At 43.2% G+C, this 17993-nt stretch overlaps 1 protein-coding gene across 2 annotated transcripts in view; it reads right to left on the bottom strand.

Moving 5' to 3' along the window:
* LOC115163808 (glutamate receptor ionotropic, kainate 1) overlaps positions 1 to 17993 on the bottom strand; it is a 124213-nt gene that overhangs the window by 17766 nt on the left and 88454 nt on the right. The window contains exons 9-11 of one of the 2 annotated variants that reach the window (XM_029715990.1): positions 1128 to 1235; positions 831 to 872; positions 2 to 115 (exon numbers count right to left, since the gene is read on the bottom strand). In XM_029715990.1, the coding sequence (XP_029571850.1) occupies positions 2 to 115; positions 831 to 872; positions 1128 to 1235 (264 nt within the window). The remainder of the gene's footprint in view (position 1; positions 116 to 830; positions 873 to 1127; positions 1236 to 17993) is intronic. The other variant, XM_029715991.1, reaches the window with a different exon arrangement.

Below are 17993 nucleotides of genomic sequence, written 5' to 3'. Positions count from 1 at the left end.
CCAGGATAGTAGTGACGACCAGAGTCCTGTTGGCCATAGAATCTGTGATGTTAGTCCCCGTATCCTTCAGACTTTCGGTAAGGTTAAGGCCGTTGTTGGAGTTCCACAATCCAATCTGAAGAGGAGTAAATCACCACAACATTATCTTCTAAACATCACTTAGATCAGATGTCAAACGTTTTATACCATCGCTGTCTTCTAAACATCACTTAGATCAGATGTCAAACGTTTTATACCATCGCTGTCTTCTAAACATCACTGTCTTCTAAACATCACTTAGATCAGATGTCAAACGTTTTATACCATCGCTGTCTTCTCAATAAGAAGATGAAGATCTTACCCCCACACTGAGATCAAATGTTAATCATTTTCACAATCTATGTGTCTTATTAACATCAAAGTTGACAAGCTCCCAGTGTCAATGGGACACTTATCAAATACTGTACATAAGGACTTCAGATGTCAGATAAGGACTGTAGGAGTGGGTTGGACAACTCAGATAAGGACTGTAGGAGTGGGTTGGACAACTCAGATAAGGACTGTAGGAGTGGGTTGGACAACTCAGATAAGGACTGTAGGAGTGGGTTGGACAACTCAGATAATAAAACACTACGAAGGTCAGACATGGAGGTCAGGGAGTCGACCACAGAGTCGACCACAGAGTCGACCACAGGGTCAACAACAGGGTCAGACAACAGGGTCTGACCACAGGGTCAACAACAGGGTCAGACAACAGGGCCAACCACAGGGTCAACCACAGGGTCAACAACAGGGTCGACCACAGGGTCAACAACAGGGTCAGACCAGAGCCAGTCAGCCGCTCTACAAACCTTTTTCCACACTTTATTGAGGTGGCTATTGCCCCCGATGGTCTTGTAAAGAAGGGAAGAAAGAACACAGCATTTTAACAACATTTTCAGGAACCTGCAACTGATGGACGTTTCTATTTGTATTACACACTTTGTGGTGGTTACCCTCCTCTTATAAATATGGTGCTTTGGTCACATAAGCTGTAGCTAACTATGTTGTGATTTGTGTGCGTGTGCGCGTGTGCGCGTGTGTGCGTGTGTGTGTGTGTGCGTGTGTGTGTGTGTGTGTTTGTAATACATCGTGGTACTGCATCTCACCTTCTCCAAGCCGTCTTCCTTCAGACTGATGACGTCCAGGTCAAAGTCTTTCCTCAAACCGTCTGTCTTGTTTATAATGATCTGTCCTGTCAAACCGTTCCACGTCGCCTGGGAAGGATAGAAAGAAAGACAGCAAAAAAGAAAGAGGCACTACAAATTAATTCCTGCTTTTTATTTCTCCTTACAGAGGTACAGAACCCCTCTAAATTACAGAGGTACAGAACCCCTCTAAATTACAGAGGTACAGAACCACACTCTAAATTACAGAGGTACAGAACCACACTCTAAATTACAGAGGTACAGAACCACTCTAAATTACAGAGGTACAGAACCACACTCTAAATTACAGAGGTACAGAACCACTCTAAATTACAGAGGTACAGAACCACACTAAATTACAGAGGTACAGAACCACACTAAATTACAGAGGTACAGAACCACACTAAATTACAGAGGTACAGAACCACACTAAGTTACAGAGGTACAGAACCACTCTAAATTACAGAGGTACAGAACCACTCTAAATTACAGAGGTACAGAACCACTCTAAATTACAGAGGTACAGAACCACTCTAAATTACAGAGGTACAGAAACACTCTAAATTACAGAGGTACAGAACCACTCTAAATTACAGAGGTACAGAACCACACTAAATTACAGAGGTACAGAACCACACTAAGTTACAGAGGTACAGAACCACTCTAAATTACAGAGGTACAGAACCACTCTAAATTACAGAGGTACAGAACCACTCTAAATTACAGAGGTACAGAACCACACTAAGTTACAGAGGTACAGAACCACTCTAAATTACAGAGGTACAGAACCACTCTAAATTACAGAGGTACAGAACCACTCTAAGTTACAGAGGTACAGAACCACTCTAAGTTAGAGGTACAGAACCACACTCTAAATTAGAGGTACAGAACCACATTAAGTTACAGAACCACACTAAGTTACAGAGGTACAGAACCACACTCTAAATTACAGAGGTACAGAACCACACTCTAAGTTACAGAGGTACAGAACCACACTAAGTTAGAGGTACAGAACCACATTAAGTTACAGAGGTAGAGCCTCTCTTGAAAAAGCCGAATCTTGACCCAGAAATTATAAAAAACTATCGGCCTATATCGAATCTTGCATTCCTCTCAAAAATTTTAGAAAAAGTTGTTGCGCAGCAACTCACTGCCTTCCTGAAGACAAACAATGTATACGAAACGCTTCAGTCTGGTTTTAGACCCCATCATAGCACTGAGACTGCACTTGTGAAGGTGGTAAATGACCTTTTAATGGCGTCAGACCGAGGCTCTGCATCTGTCCTCGTGCTCCTAGATCTTAGTGCCGCTTTTGATACCATCGATCACCACATTCTTTTGGAGAGATTGGAAACCCAAATTGGTCTACATGGACAAGTTCTGGCCTGGTTTAGATCTTATCTGTCGGAAAGATATCAGTTTGTCTCTGTGAATGGTTCGTCCTCTGACAAATCAATTGTAAATTTCGGTGTTCCTCAAGGTTCCGTTCTAGGACCACTATTGTTTTCACTATATATTTTACCTCTTGGGGATGTCATTCGAAAACATAATGTTAAATTTCACTGCTATGCGGACGACACACAGCTGTACATTTCAATGAAACATGGTGAAGCCCCAAAATTGCCCTCGCTAGAAGCCTGTGTTTCAGACATAAGGAAGTGGATGGCTGCAAATTTTCTACTTTTAAACTCGGACAAAACAGAGATGCTTGTCCTAGGTCCCAAGAAACAAAGAGATCTTCTGTTGAATCTGACAATTAATCTGGATGGTTGTACAGTCGTCTCAAATAAAACTGTGAAGGACCTCGGTGTTACTCTGGACCCTGATCTCTCTTTTGAAGAACATATCAAGACTGCTTCAAGGACAGCTTTTTTCCATTTACGTAACATTGCAAAAATCAGAAACTTTCTGTCCAAAAATGACGCAGAAAAATTAATCCATGCTTTTGTTACTTCTAGGCTCGACTACTGCAATGCTCTACTTTCCGGCTACCCGGATAAAGCACTAAACAAACTTCAGTTAGTGCTAAATACGGCTGCTAGAATCCTGACTAGAACCAAAAAATTTGATCATATTACTCCAGTGCTAGCCTCCCTACACTGGCTTCCTGTTAAGGCAAGGGCTGATTTCAAGGTTTTACTGCTAACCTACAAAGCATTACATGGGCTTGCTCCTACCTATCTTTCTGATTTGGTCCTGCCGTACATACCTACACGTACGCTACGGTCACAAGACGCAGGCCTCCTAATTGTCCCTAGAATTTCTAAGCAAACGGCTGGAGGTAGGGCTTTCTCCTATAGAGCTCCATTTTTATGGAATGGTCTGCCTACCCATGTGAGAGACGCAGACTCAGTCTCAACCTTTAAGTCTTTACTGAAGACTTATCTCTTCAGTAGGTCCTATGATTAAGTGTAGTCTGGCCCAGGAGTGTGAAGGTGAACGGAAAGGCTGGAGCAACGAACCGCCCTTGCTGTCTCTGCCTTGTCGGTTCCCCTCTTCCCACTGGGATTCTCTGCCTCTAACCCTTTTACAGGGGCTGAGTCACTGACTTACTGGTGTTCTTCCATGCCGTCCATGGGAGGGGTGCGTCACTTGAGTAGGTTGAGCCACTGACGTGGTCTTCCTGTCTGGGTTGGCGCCCCCGTGGCGGACATCTTTGTGGGCTATACTCGGCCTTGTCTTCGGACGGTAAGTTGGTGGTTGTAGATATCCCTCTAGTGGTGTGGGGGCTGTGCTTTGGCAAAGTGGGTGGGGTTATATCCTGCCTGTTTGGCCCTGTCCGGGGGTATCATCGGATGGGGCCACAGTGTCTTCTGATCCCTCCTGTCTCAGCCTCCAGTATTTATGCTGCAGTAGTTTATGTGTCGGGGGGCTAGGGTCAGTCTGTTACATCTGGAGTATTCTCTTGTCTTATCCGGTGTCCTGTGTGAATGTAAATATGCTCTCTCTAATTCTCTCTTTCTCTCTTTCTTTCTTTCTCTCGGAGGACCTGAGCCCTAGGACCATGCCTCAGGACTACCTGGCATGATGACTCCTTGCTGTCCCCAGTCCACCTGGCCATGCTGCTGCTCCAGTTTCAACTGTTCTGCCTGCGGCTACGGAACCCTGACCTGTTCACCGGACGTGCTTGTTGCACCCTCGACAATTACTATGATTATTATTATTTGACCATGCTGGTCATTTACGAACATTTTAACATCTTGACCATGTTCTGTTATAATATCCACCCGGCACAGCCAGAAGAGGACTGGCCACCCCTCATAGCCTGGTTCCTCTCTAGGTTTCTTCCTAGGTTTTTGGCCTTTCTCAGGAGTTTTTCCTAGGGAGTTTTTCCCAGCCACCGTGCTTCTTTCACATGCATTGCTTGCTGTTTGGGGTTTTAGGCTGGGTTTCTGTACAGCACTTTGAGATTTCAGCTGATGTACGAAGGGCTATATAAATAAATTTGATTTGATTTGATTTGATTTTTGAGGTACAGAACCACACTCTAAATTACAGAGGTACAGAACCACACTAAGTTACAGAGGTACAGAACCACATTAAGTTACAGAGGTACAGAACCACACTAAGTTACAGAGGTACAGAACCACACTAAGTTACAGAGGTACAGAACCACACTAAGTTACAGAGGTACAGAACCACACTAAGTTACAGAGGTACAGAACCACACTAAGTTACAGAGGTACAGAACCACTCTAAATTACAGAGGTACAGAACCACACTAAGTTACAGAGGTACAGAACCACACTCTAAGTTAGAGGTACAGAACCACACTCTAAATTAGAGGTACAGAACCACATTAAGTTACAGAACCACTCTAAGTTACAGAGGTACAGAACCACACACTAAATTACAGAGGTACAGAACCACACTAAGTTAGAGGTACAGAACCACACACTAAATTACAGAGGTACAGAACCACACTCTAAGCACTGTTGCCTGGGATTATGGGAAGGCTGTCAAAAAGTAGGATTAAAGTCTATGTGTATAACAATACATTGTTGAAATCCTTTACATTCATCCTGACTGAATACATGTGGGTATGTCTGTATTGGGCACAACTAGAACAAAGTAGACATTATTTATGTTCAGCCTGCCAATTCTTATGGGGATGTCTGTATTGGGGTGGCAGGTAGCCTAGTGGTTAGAGCGTTGGGCCAGTAACCGAAAGGTTGCTAGATTGAATCCCCGAGCTGACAAAGTAAAAATCTGTCGTTCTGCCCCTGAATAAGGCAGTTAACCCACTGTTCCTAGGCCGTCATTGTGAATCTGTTTGAGATATGATGTTACATAACTGGGTAATCTAACACTGTAGTTGTTTAAATAATTAATGTAATAGCCTTCATTTTGGCAACTGAATCAGACAGAATGGATCAGTCGACCATATATTCAAACTCTTTTTTGTTGTTGTTGCTTTAGTGAAGAAAGGGCTGGTTTCCAAACCTGGGTTCAAATAGTATTTGTTGTCTTTTAGGCTTTAACCAAGACAGTCCTGTGGCACGTAAAAGACCCAGGTTGGAACCCTGGTCGGTCACGGATACGTCTTCACTAATAACAGTCAGTTTTAGTGTTATTGATGTAAGGACTAGGATTCAATCTGATCGCGCCTGTCGACAATGCATCCTTTAAAGGTCATTTCTGATTGAGCCAACATCTGACGCTTTACCGTTAGTGCAATCCACCCCGGATCAGGGCCAGGGCAATCCAATTGCCATTGTTGACAATGTGGGTTTTAAAGGCAATGTTCCAGTTTTTGTGGAGATACCCTAACCCTGATATGCCGTATCTTCACAGGGTAGGGTTCTGTATGGCATACCAGGGTATCCCCACAGGGTAGGGTTCTGTATGGTAGATCAGGGTATCTCCACAGGGTAGGGTTCTGCAGGGTATATCAGGGTATCTCCACAGGGTAGGGTTCTGTATGGCATACCAGGGTTTTCTCACAGGGTAGGGTTCTGTATGGTATATCAGATTATCTCCACAGGGTAGGGTTCTGCAGGGTATATCAGGGTATCTTCACAGGATAGGGTTCTGTATGGTATATCAGGGTATCTCCACAGGGTAGGGTTCTGCAGGATATATCAGGGTATCTCCACAGGGTAGGGTTCTGCAGGGTATATCAGGGTATATCCACAGGGTAGGGTTCTGCAGGGTATATCAAGGTTAGAGTATTATTGCTCTTCATTCTTCTCTTACAAACACGCTGCTGTGTCTTGTTGTCCTCGGGAACATCTCTCTGAGATGAGTTGATCTGTGGACAGATTGACCTGTGATCTTTCTCATTAAGCTGCCTTTGTAAATCCAAACCAATCAAACTCCTATCTCCAAGACTCACCACCGCCATATGTTACCAATGTCGTTACACAATGAACGAGTCCCAAATGGCATCCTATTCCCTTTATAGTGCACTATCATAGGGTCCCTCTGTAGGGCTCTGGTCAAAATAAGTGCCCTATAAGGGTAATAGGATGCCATTTGAGACACAAGCCCATGTGTTTTCTCTGTCATTACTCTACTGTACATTACAGAGCACTAAAAAAACACAAAGCATCCTGGATCTCCCTGGATGTAACTAGATCTACCCTGATTACAACCAGATACCATGGGGGTGGGATAAGTTAAGCAGGGATTGCATTGTATCCAATGTCCTGTCTGAAGATCTATTAAACACAACTTCAGGACCACACTTTTAACAACCGTTTAAATCAAAACTCTGTATTTAACACATTTACTAACGTCTTAGTTTTGTCGTCGCTCTACTTTTTTCATTTAACTTTTTCACCCCAGACGTTTTATCTGAACATGATTCTACAGGACTTCCACCAGCCGAAACTAAGTAGTAACATTACCGCTATGCCATCTAATAGCAGTCGCTGTACTCATAAAATACAGGAGAACTATCGCCTTATGGCCGAGTTGTGAGCCCAGCTTCAAACGCTGTCGTTAGGCAAGGGTCATTTAAGTGTAGGAAAGGATGAAACAGCGTCTGTGCCACCAGTAAGTACAGATAGTAGCATAAATCCCCTCACACGGTCCCCGCAGCCGGACAATTTTCTCATGGCTTCTGGAAGGAAATGCTGTCGGCATGCTCAACCGGTTTTGCTCATTCAGCCGACAGAAACTTTCAACCGGTTCTCCCCATTTAGCATCGAGTCGGAGTCAGAGACTTCTCTGGTCTCTCCTCCACCCGTTACGGGGTCTGAGCCACCGAAGCCTCCCACCATTAGCTCTGATAAAGTGAAAACACTAATCATTGGCGACTCCATTACCTGCAATATTAGAATCATCCAGCGATTATACACTGTTTACCAGGGGGCAGGGCTACCGAAGTAAAGGCTAATCTAAAGACGGTGCTGGCTAAAGCTAAAACTGGTGAGTGTAGAGAGTACAGGGATATTGTTATCCACGTCGGCTCCAACGATGTTGGGATGAAACAGTCAGAGGTCACCAAGTGCAACATAGATTCAGCGTGTAAATTAGCTAGAAAGATGTGTCGGCATCTTGTAATTACCACTGGCCCCCTCTCAGTTAGGGAGAGTGATTTTTTATTTTATTTATTTAACCTTTATTAACCAGGAAAAGCCCATTGAGACCCAGAGTCTCTTTTTCAAGGGAGACCTGGCCAAGAAGGCAGCAAAAATCAATACATTACATCATTAAAACATACAACAATACAACACAACATGATCCAGCCTAAAAAAAAGCATTTACACTCCTCCGTAACAGAGTCTCCCATCAATATTTTCAATTTATTCAGGGGCATTAACATAACTAGATGAAGCAGGGATTGTAGACTATTCCATGCCTCTGGTGCACAAGAAGAGAAGGTAGTCTTGCCTGGCCTGGGGACTTTAAGTAGCAACCACCTAGCAGACCAGGTATGGTAACATAGCAACCACCTAGCAGACCGGGTATGGTAACATAGCAACCACCTAGCAGACCGGGTGTGGTAACATAACAACCACCTAGCAGACCAGGTATGGTAACATAGCAACCACCTAGCAGACCGGGTATGGTAACATAGCAACCACCTAGCAGACCGGGTGTGGTAACATAGCAACCACCTAGCAGACCAGGTATGGTAACATAGCAACCACCTAGCAGACCGGGTAGGGTAACATAGCAACCACCTAGCAGACCGGGTATGGTAACATAGCAACCACCTAGCAGACCGGGTATGGTAACTGCTGGTGGTGAAGGAGACCAGACTACAGAGGTAAAGAGGGAGTTTACCCAAAAGACCTTTGTAGATGAACACATACAAATGTATATTTCTGCGCATATAAAGTGAGGTCCAACCTACCATTTGGTACAATGTGCAATGGTGGGGGAGTGAATGGCATTTGTAATAAGGATGCATGACAAACAGAGTCCAGTCTCTGGTAGACAGAGGAGGCTGTATGATAAACAGAGTCCAGTCTCTGGTAGATAGAGGAGGCTGCATGATAAACAGAGTCCAGTCTCTGGTAGACAGTGGAGGCTGTATGATAAACAGAGTCCAGTCTCTGGTAGACAGAGGAGGCTGCATGATAAACAGAGTCCAGTCTCTGATAGACAGAGGAGGCTGCATGATAAACAGAGTCCAGTCTCTGGTAGACAGAGGAGGCTGTATGATAAACAGAGTCCAGTCTCTGGTAGACAGAGGAGGCTGTATGATAAACAGAGTCCAGTCTCCGGTAGACAGAGGATGCTGCATGATAAACAGAGTCCAGTCTCTGGTAGACAGAGGAGGCTGCATGATAAACAGAGTCCAGTCTCTGTAAGACAGAAGAGGCTGTATGATAAACAGAGTCCAGTCTCTGTAAGACAGAGGAGGCTGTATGATAAACAGAGTCCAGGCTCTGGTAGACAGAGGAGGCTGTATGACAAACAGAGTCCAGTCTCTGGTAGACAGAGGAGGCTGTATGATAAACAGAGTCCAGTCTCTGGTAGACAGAGGAGGCTGTATGATAAACAGAGTCCAGTCTCTGGTAGACAGAGGAGGCTGTATGATAAACAGAGTCCAGTCTCTGTAAGACAGAGGAGGCTGCATGATAAACAGAGTCCAGTCTCTGGTAGACAGAGGAGGCTGCATGATAAACAGAGTCCAGTCTCTGGTAGACAGAGGAGGCTGTATGATAAACAGAGTCCAGTCTCTGGTAGACAGAGGAGGCTGCATGATAAACTGAGTCCAGTCTCTGGTAGACAGAGGAGGCTGCATGATAAACAGAGTCCAGTCTCTGGTAGACAGAGGTGGCTGCATGATAAACAGAGTCCAGTCTCTGGTAGACAGAGGAGGCTGCATGATAAACAGAGTCCAGTCTCTATAAGACGGAGGAGGTTGCATGATAAACAGAGTCCAGTCTCTGGTAGACAGAGGAGGCTGCATGATAAACAGAGTCCAGTCTCTGGTAGACAGAGGAGGCTGTATGATAAACAGAGTCCAGTCTCTGTAAGACAGAGGAGGCTGCATGATAAACAGAGTCCAGTCTCTGTAAGACAGAGGAGGCTGTATGATAAACAGAGTCCAGTCTCTGGTAGACAGAGGAGGCTGCATGATAAACAGAGTCCAGTCTCTGGTAGACAGAGGAGGCTGCATGATAAACAGAGTCCAGTCTCTAAGACAGAGGAGGCTGCATGATAAACAGAGTCCAGTCTCTGGTAGACAGAGGAGGCTGCATGATAAACAGAGTCCAGTCTTTCTAAGACAGAGGAGGCTGTATGATAAACAGAGTCCAGTCTCTGGTAGACAGAGGAGGCTGCATGATAAACAGAGTCCAGTCTTTCTAAGACAGAGGAGGCTGTATGATAAACAGAGTCCAGTCTCTGTAAGACAGAGGAGGATGCATGATAAACAGAGTCCAGTCTCTGTAAGACAGAGGAGGCTGCATGATAAACAGAGTCCAGTCTCTGTAAGACAGAGGAGGCTGTATGATAAACAGAGTCCAGTCTCTGGTAGACAGAGGAGGCTGCATGATAAACAGAGTCCAGTCTCTGGTAGACAGAGGAGGCTGCATGATAAACAGAGTCCAGTCTCTGGTAGACAGAGGAGACTGTATGATAAACAGAGTCCAGTCTCTGTAAGACAGAGGAGGCTGTATGATAAACAGAGTCCAGTCTCTGTAAGACAGAGGAGGCTGCATGCACATACAACAAGTCACCATGATTAATTACAGAGAGAAAAGTGTCCTTGACAAGCTTCTTTCTAGCCATAAGCGGGAAGCAAGCCTTATTACGAAAATAAAAACCCAATTTCAATTTAAGTTTTGTCACAAGATTATCCACATGAACTTTAAAGGACAGCTTGTCATCCAACCAAATACCTAGGTATTTGTAGGATGACACTTTTTCAATAAGCCACCAGATGTGACAATGCTAACGTTCTCTGGCAGAATTCTAGCTCTGGTAAAGGTCATGCATTTAGTTTTTTTCTACATTCAAGACCAGTTTGAGACCATAAAGGGAGGCCTGCAGTGATTGAAAAGCAGTCTGGGAGCTCTTCAACAGCCTGAAGCAGAGAAGGAGCCCATGAATATATGACTGGATCATCTGCATATAGATGGAACTTTACTGGTTGCATCCCATTTCCCAAATCATTAATAATCATTGAGAACAACACAGGAGCTAAAATAGAACCCTGGGGGACACCTCTATTAATCTCAAGAAAGCTAGACTTGTGATTGTCAGGATATACACATTGTGTTCTGTCAGAAAGACTAGTTCCTAAACCAATTTACTGCCCCTTCACTGAGACTAATGTTTCTGAGTCTAGCTAGCAACAATTCTTAATCAACTGAATCAAAGGCCTTTGATAAATCCACAAACAGAGCAGCACAATGTTGCTTTTTAATCAAGTGCATTAATGATGTCTTTTGCCACTGTCATAGCTGCAGTTGTGTTGCTGGGCCTCGATCTAAAACCAGACTAAACCCCGCTCAGTATGTTATTTTCAATTAAGACGTTTTTTAACTGTGAATTCACTAGGGATTCATAGACTTTGTCCAGGATAGGGAGTTTAGAGATAGGACGATAGTTATTAGCTTCTGAGGGATCACCACCCTTTTAGCAGTGGGAAGACATAAGCTGATTTCCAAATGCTGAGTATGGAATTGGTCAAGAGACTCAAGTTGAAAATGTGAGCCACAGGTTCAGTAATATTACCAGCTGCTATCTTTAAGAGGTAGGGGATCCAGGTTGTCTGGACCTGCAGACTTTTTTGGTGTCTATTGCCTTTAGTGCTTTATAGACCTCAGTATAAGAAACAGGCTCAAAGTTAAAATGGTTCACATGAGGGCCTATATCATAGTTGACTGTAACAGAGCTTTACATTAGAGGCCTGGGCCCCCACCACTATCAAAAACCTGAACCAGTAGATATAAAGTGCTTGTCAAAAACCCCTACAACACCAGCTTTATCCTTCACTTCATTAGAATCCATTATTAAATGGACAGGAAGACCAGAGGAGACATTAGAACCCGGCACTGATTTGATTAGCTTCCAGAACTTTCTCTGTGACTGCATTTAAAATAGTCATCTGATTTGGACTTCCTGATCAATCCTGTGCATTTGTTTCTTAGCGCTCTGAAGAAGACCCAGTCAACAGGAGCATTTGTATGTCTAGCTTGAGCCCAAGAGATATTTCTCTTTCTAATTAATTCTGCCAAGTTATCTGAAAACCAGTGATTGTGCCTTCCACTGATTCTAAATTTCTTCACAAGGGTCATGCTTATCACAAATGGACACAAATTTCATATAAAAATAGTCCCAGGCAGTGTCAACATCGGGAATCAAACTTACTCTGTCAATATTATGGTACAGATCACGTAAGAACGCTTGCTCATCAAACTGTCTAAAATGTCTTTTAAAAATATAATGAGGTTTGGTTTTGGTCATTTTTGTATTTCTAACACAAGGTTTTGCACAGTGATCACTGACATCATTACATAATATCCCAGTCGATGTGTATTTCAGGGGTATTCATTAGAATAATGTCCAATAGCGTTGATTTGTTAGGTGCGCTGGGATTCGGTCTTGTAGGCACATTTTTTAATTGTGTAAGATTCAGAGTCACACAGTTCTTTAAAAGAGTCCGATACAGATGTAAGCATGTTCCAGTTCAAATCTCCTAAAAGAACGAATTCAGAGTAATTTAGCTTGTGCAGGACATCAGAAAGAGAGTTAAGTACGTCTCCCGAAGCCGAGGAGAGCAGCAGCCGACTACAGTGATGTGGGAGTCCTTATATATGTTCACTTTAAACGCAAGCAATTCAAAAGAGAATTTCAGAGGTGAATTTCAGAGGTGAATTTCAGAGGTGTTAAACTCGGATTTCACATCAATTGCAACCCCTCCTCCTATACTCATTCGATCAGCTCTAAAAACAGTGTGCCCATCAATAGAAATCCAGTTATTTAACACAGATTTCTTTAGCCAAGTGTATAATAAAATTTTTTAAAAAAACATCACGTCTGCATTTGTCTTTTTGGCCCATATTTAAATCATGTCTATTTTTTGGAAATAGACTTCTGACATTAACATGTAAGAGGGAGACTGAGATCTAAAAAAATATATAGTTGATATATACAGCATCCACCTTCACATAAAAGTATTTTCTTCTGTAAACAAGATGAGGGTCATTAAATTATTACTCTTAAAACTCTGATCTCAAGGATCACAAATACAAACGGTCAGACTGATTGGCTACCATTGGCTACAAGCTCTACAGCAGTTTCACAACTCATTCGCTGGTTGAAAGCCCCTCCCATAAGATAATATTTGTAGATAATTGGCACTCTTTCTGGGACTCAATCCACAAACATGACCAAGCCTGGCCTGCTGAGGAGTGACGGATTCCATCCTAGCTGGAGGAGTGCTCTCATCTTATCTATCAACATAGAGCCCTGTCTAACTCCACAATGTGATAGGGTGCAGGTCAGGCAGCAGGCTGTTTGCCAGCCTGCCAGCTTAGTGGAGTCTGCCACTAGCACAGTCAGTGTAGTCAGCTCAAGCTATCCCCATTGAGACAGTGTCTGTGCCTCGATCTAGGTTGGGAAAATCTAAACATGGCGGTGTTCCCCTGAGCAATCTCACTGGAATAAAGACCTCCTCAATCCCTGTCATTTTTTAAAGAGACTGTGATAATACCTCACAACTGAAATTGGGCTTACTTAATGTTAGATCCCTCACTTCCAAGGCAGTCATAGTCAATAAATTAATCATGGATCATAACCTTGAAGTTATTGGCCTGACTAAAGCATGGCTAAAGCCTAAAGAATTTACTGAGTTATATGAGCCCTCTTCAATGAGACACTCAAGTTTTTTAAATCCTGTATCTCTTGACACATTCATGGCCTCTAAACCTTCCAGCTGCCTACTAGACCCTATTCCAACTAAACTACTGAAAGAGCTACTTCCTGTGCTTGGGCCTCCTATGTTGAACATAATAAACGGCTCTCTATTCACCGGATGTGTACCAAACTCACTAAAAGTGGCAGTAATAAAGCCTCTCCTGAAAAAACAAACCTTGACCCAGATTTTTTTTTTTTTAACTATCGGCCTATATCGAATCTCCCATTCCTCTACAAACATTTTGGAAAAAGCTGTTGCGCAGCAACTCACTGCCTTCCTGAAGACAAATAATGCATACGAAATGCTCCAGTCTGGTTTTAGACCCCCTCAGTACTGAGACTGCACTGATGAAGGTGGTAAATGACCTTTTAATGACGTCAGACAAAGGCTCTGCATCTGTCCTCGTGCTCCTAGACCTTAGTGCCGCCTTTGACACCATCGATCGCCACATTATTTTGGAGAGATTGGAAACCCTAATTGCTCTACACAGACAACTTCTTTGCCTAGTTTAGATCTTATCTGTCGGAAAGATATCAGTTCGTCTCTGTGGATGATTTGTCCTCTGACAAATCAATTTTAAGTTTTGGTGTTCTTCAGTCCCCCCCCCTGCCTCCAGCATCTATGCTGCAATAGTCTATGTGCCAAGGGACTAGGGTCAGTCTGCCCTATCTGGTGAAATTCTCCTGTCTTATCTGTCCTATGTGAACTTAAGTATGCTCCCTCCTAATTCTCCCATATCTCTCTCTCTCTCTCCCCCCTCGCGTTCCGGAGGACCTGAGCCTCAGGACTATGACTCCTGGCTGTCCTCAGCCCACCTGGCCGTGCTGCTGATCCAGTTTCTGCTGTTTTGCTTGTGGCTATGGAACCCTGACTTGTTCACAAGACGTGCTACTTTGTCGTGCTGCTGCTCCCATTTCAGCTGTTCTGCCTGAGGCTATGGAACCCTGACCTGTTCACCAGACGTGCTACCTTGTCTCGGACTTGCTGTTTTCGACCCGCTCTCCCTCTCTCGCTCTCTCTCTCTACCGCACCTACTGTCTCGACCTCTGAATGCTTGGCTATGAAAAGCCAACTGACATTTACTCCTTAGGTGCTGACCTGTGGCACCCTCTACAACCACTGAGATTATTATTTGACCCTGCTGGTCATCTATGAACGTTTGAACATCCTGAAGAATGATCAGGCCTTAATGGCCATGTACTCTTATAATCTCCACCTGGGACAGCCAGAAGAGGACTGGCCACCCCTCAGAGCCTGGTTCCGCTCTTGGTTTCTTCCTAGGTTCCTGCCTTTATTGAGAGTTTTTCATTGCCACTGTTCTTCAACAGCTTCTTTGCTTGCTGTTTGGGGTTTTAGGCTGGGTTTCTATATAAGCATTTTGTGACATCTGCTGATGTAAAAAGGGCTTTCTAAATAAATAAATGTGATATGATTTGATCAAGAGTGTCTGTCCTTCTGTCCGTCTGTCGTCCTGTCTGATCAAATACAAATCTTAGAATCAACTATTAAAGACTACCAGAAGGGGACTCCTACGGTAGATTACACCTATAGCTCATCTCTTGGCAGTAGTACTGTAGACTACTTTATCACTGACCTCAACCCAGAGTCTCTCAGAGTGTTCACAGTCAGCCCACTGACACCCCTATCAGATCACAGCAAAATCACAGTTTACCTGAACAGAGCAAAACTCAATAACGAGGGATCAAAATCAAACGGACTGAATAATATTAAGAAATGCTATAGATGGAAGGGAAGTAGTGTAGAAAACAAAAAAACAATTAGGCAACAACAAATTCAATCCCTTTTAGACAACTTCCTGGACAAAATGTTTCACTGTAATAGTGAAGGTGTGAACTTGGCAGTAGAAAACCTAAATAGTATATTTAACCTCTCAGCTTCCCTATCAAATCTAAACATTTTAAGCAGAAAACCTAAGAACATTAACAACAATGACAAATGGTTTGATGAAGAATGCATAAACCTAAGAAAGAAATCGAGAAACCTATCCAACTAAAAACATGAGCCTACACCTTCAGATACTAGTAGGGTGAGGCCAGGTGCTGCAGACTGTTCTAGTGCCCTCTCCAATTCATTGATATATATGTTGAAGAGGGTGGGGCTCAAGCTGCATCCCTGTCTCACCCCATGGCCCTGTGGAAAGAAATGTGTTTGTCTTTTTGCCAGTTTTAACAGCACACTTGTTATTTGTGTTTTGAATTTTAGAATGTTGCATGTTTTTCCCCCAATTTGTATGACAGACCCTCATGCCAAATTGAGTCAAAAAAGCATGAGAAGACTTTGCCTCTCTCTCTCCCCGAAGAACTATGGGCAATGGCACAAGCCATGGATTCCTTGTCTCTCTCTCCCTCTCTGATCATGCCTAGATTAGTAATGCCTTGCAATATCTATTCATGCATTGAAACTTAAGCTTCATGCCTTGTATGTGAATCCATACATTTTTCTATGTGATTAAATATCTTCCTTTGATAAACAGTTCTTATTCCTTTGTTGATAGCCAATTCCTATAACTCAACGATAGTCTCTTGCATGTTGCTAAATCCATCTACAGTTGAAGTCGGAAGTTTACATACACCTTAGCCAAATACATTTAAACTCAGTTTTTCACAATTCCTGACATTTAATCCTAGTAAACATTCCCTGACTTAGGTCAGTTAGGATCACCACTTTATTTTAAGAATGTGAAATGTCAGAATAATAGTAGAGAGAATGATTTATTTCAGCTTTTTATTTATTTCATCACATTCCTAGTGGGTCAGAAGTTTACATACACTCGATTAGTATTTGGTAGCATTGCCTTTAAATTGTTTAACTTGGGTCACACATTTCAGGTAGCCTTCCACAAGCTTCCCACAATAAGTTGGGTGAATTTTGGCCCATTTCTCCTGACAGAGCTGGTGTAACTGAGTCAGGTTTGTAGGCCTCCTTGCTCGCACACACTTTTTCAGTTCTGCCCACAAATGTTCTATAGGATTGAGGTCAGGACTTTGTGATGGCCACTCCAATACCTTGACTTTGTTGTCCTTAAGCCATTTTGCCACAACTGTGGAAGTGTGCTTGGGGTCATTGTCCATTTGGAAGACCCATTTGCGACCAAGCTTTAACTTCCTGACTGATGTCTTGAGATGTTGCTTCAATAGATCCACAAAATGTTCCTCCCTCATGATGCCATCTAGTTTGTGAAGTGCACCAGTCCCTCCTGCAGCAAAGCACCCCCACAACATGATGCTGCCACCCCCATGCTTCACGGATGGTGTTCTTTGGCTTGCGAAACTCCCCCTTGTCCTCCAAACATAGCAATGGTCATTATGGCCAAACAGTTCTATTTTTGTTTCATCAGACCAGAGGACATTTCCCTAAAATGTACAATCTTTGTCCCCATATGCAGTTGCAAACCGTAGTTAGGCATTTTTATGGTGGTTTTGGAGCAGTGGCTTCTTCCTTGCTGAGCGGCCTTTCAGGTTATGTCGATATAGGACTCGTTTTACTGTGGATATAGACACTTTTGTGCCTGTTTCCTCCAGCATCTTCACAAGGTCCTTTGCTGTTGTTCTGGAATTGATTTGCACTTCTCGCACCAAAGTACATTCATCTCTAGGAGACATAATGTGTCTCCTTCCTGAGCGGTATGACGGCTGCGTGGTCCCATGGTGTTTATACTTGCACACTATTGTTTGTACAGATGAATGTGGTATCTTCAGGCGTTTGGAAATTTCTCCCAAGGATGAACCAGACTGGTGGAGGTCTACAATTTTTTGGGGCTGATTTCTTTTGATTTTCCCATGATGTCAAGCAAAGAGGCACTGAGTTTGAAGGTAGGTCTTGAAATACATCCACAGGTACACCTCCAATTTACTCAAAATATGTCAATTAGCCTATCAGAAGCTTCTAAAGCCATGAGATAATTTCCTGTTATTTTCCAAGCTGTTTGAAGGCACAATCAACTTAGTGTATGTAAACTTCTGACCCACTGGAATTGTGATACAGTGAATTATAAGTGAAATAATCTGTCTGTAAACAATTGTTGGAAATATGACTTGTGTCATGCACAAAGTAAATGTCCTAACTGACTTGCCAAAACTATAGTTTGTTAACAAGAAATTTGTGGAGTGGTTGAAAAATGAGTTTTAATGACTCCAACCTAAGAGTATGTAAACTTCCGACATCGAACTGTATACGTAGTCAGATAAACATTTTAGTAGGCTAGTTGCTTAGTCTTATTACAGGCTGCATTTGAGGTATATACAGTATAATAGATGTAATGAAAATGTTATGTTTGTGAGCATCAGATCGTACACAGATCATATGGTTTCTCCTCGCCTGGTTCACCAACTACTTCTCCGATAGAGTTCAGTGTGTCAAATCGGAGGGCCTGTTGTCAAGGCCTCTGGCAGTCTCTATGGGGGTGCCACAGGGTTCAATTCTTGGGCCGACTCTTTTCTCTGTATACATCAATGATGTCGCTCTTGCTGCTGGTGAGTCTC

Source organism: Salmo trutta, chromosome 26, assembly GCF_901001165.1.
Source record: "Salmo trutta chromosome 26, fSalTru1.1, whole genome shotgun sequence".
NCBI classification, from domain to species: Eukaryota; Metazoa; Chordata; class Actinopteri; order Salmoniformes; family Salmonidae; genus Salmo; species Salmo trutta.
The sequence above is the reverse complement of the archived record's forward strand: the minus strand, read 5'-3'. Positions and strand labels throughout refer to the sequence as shown.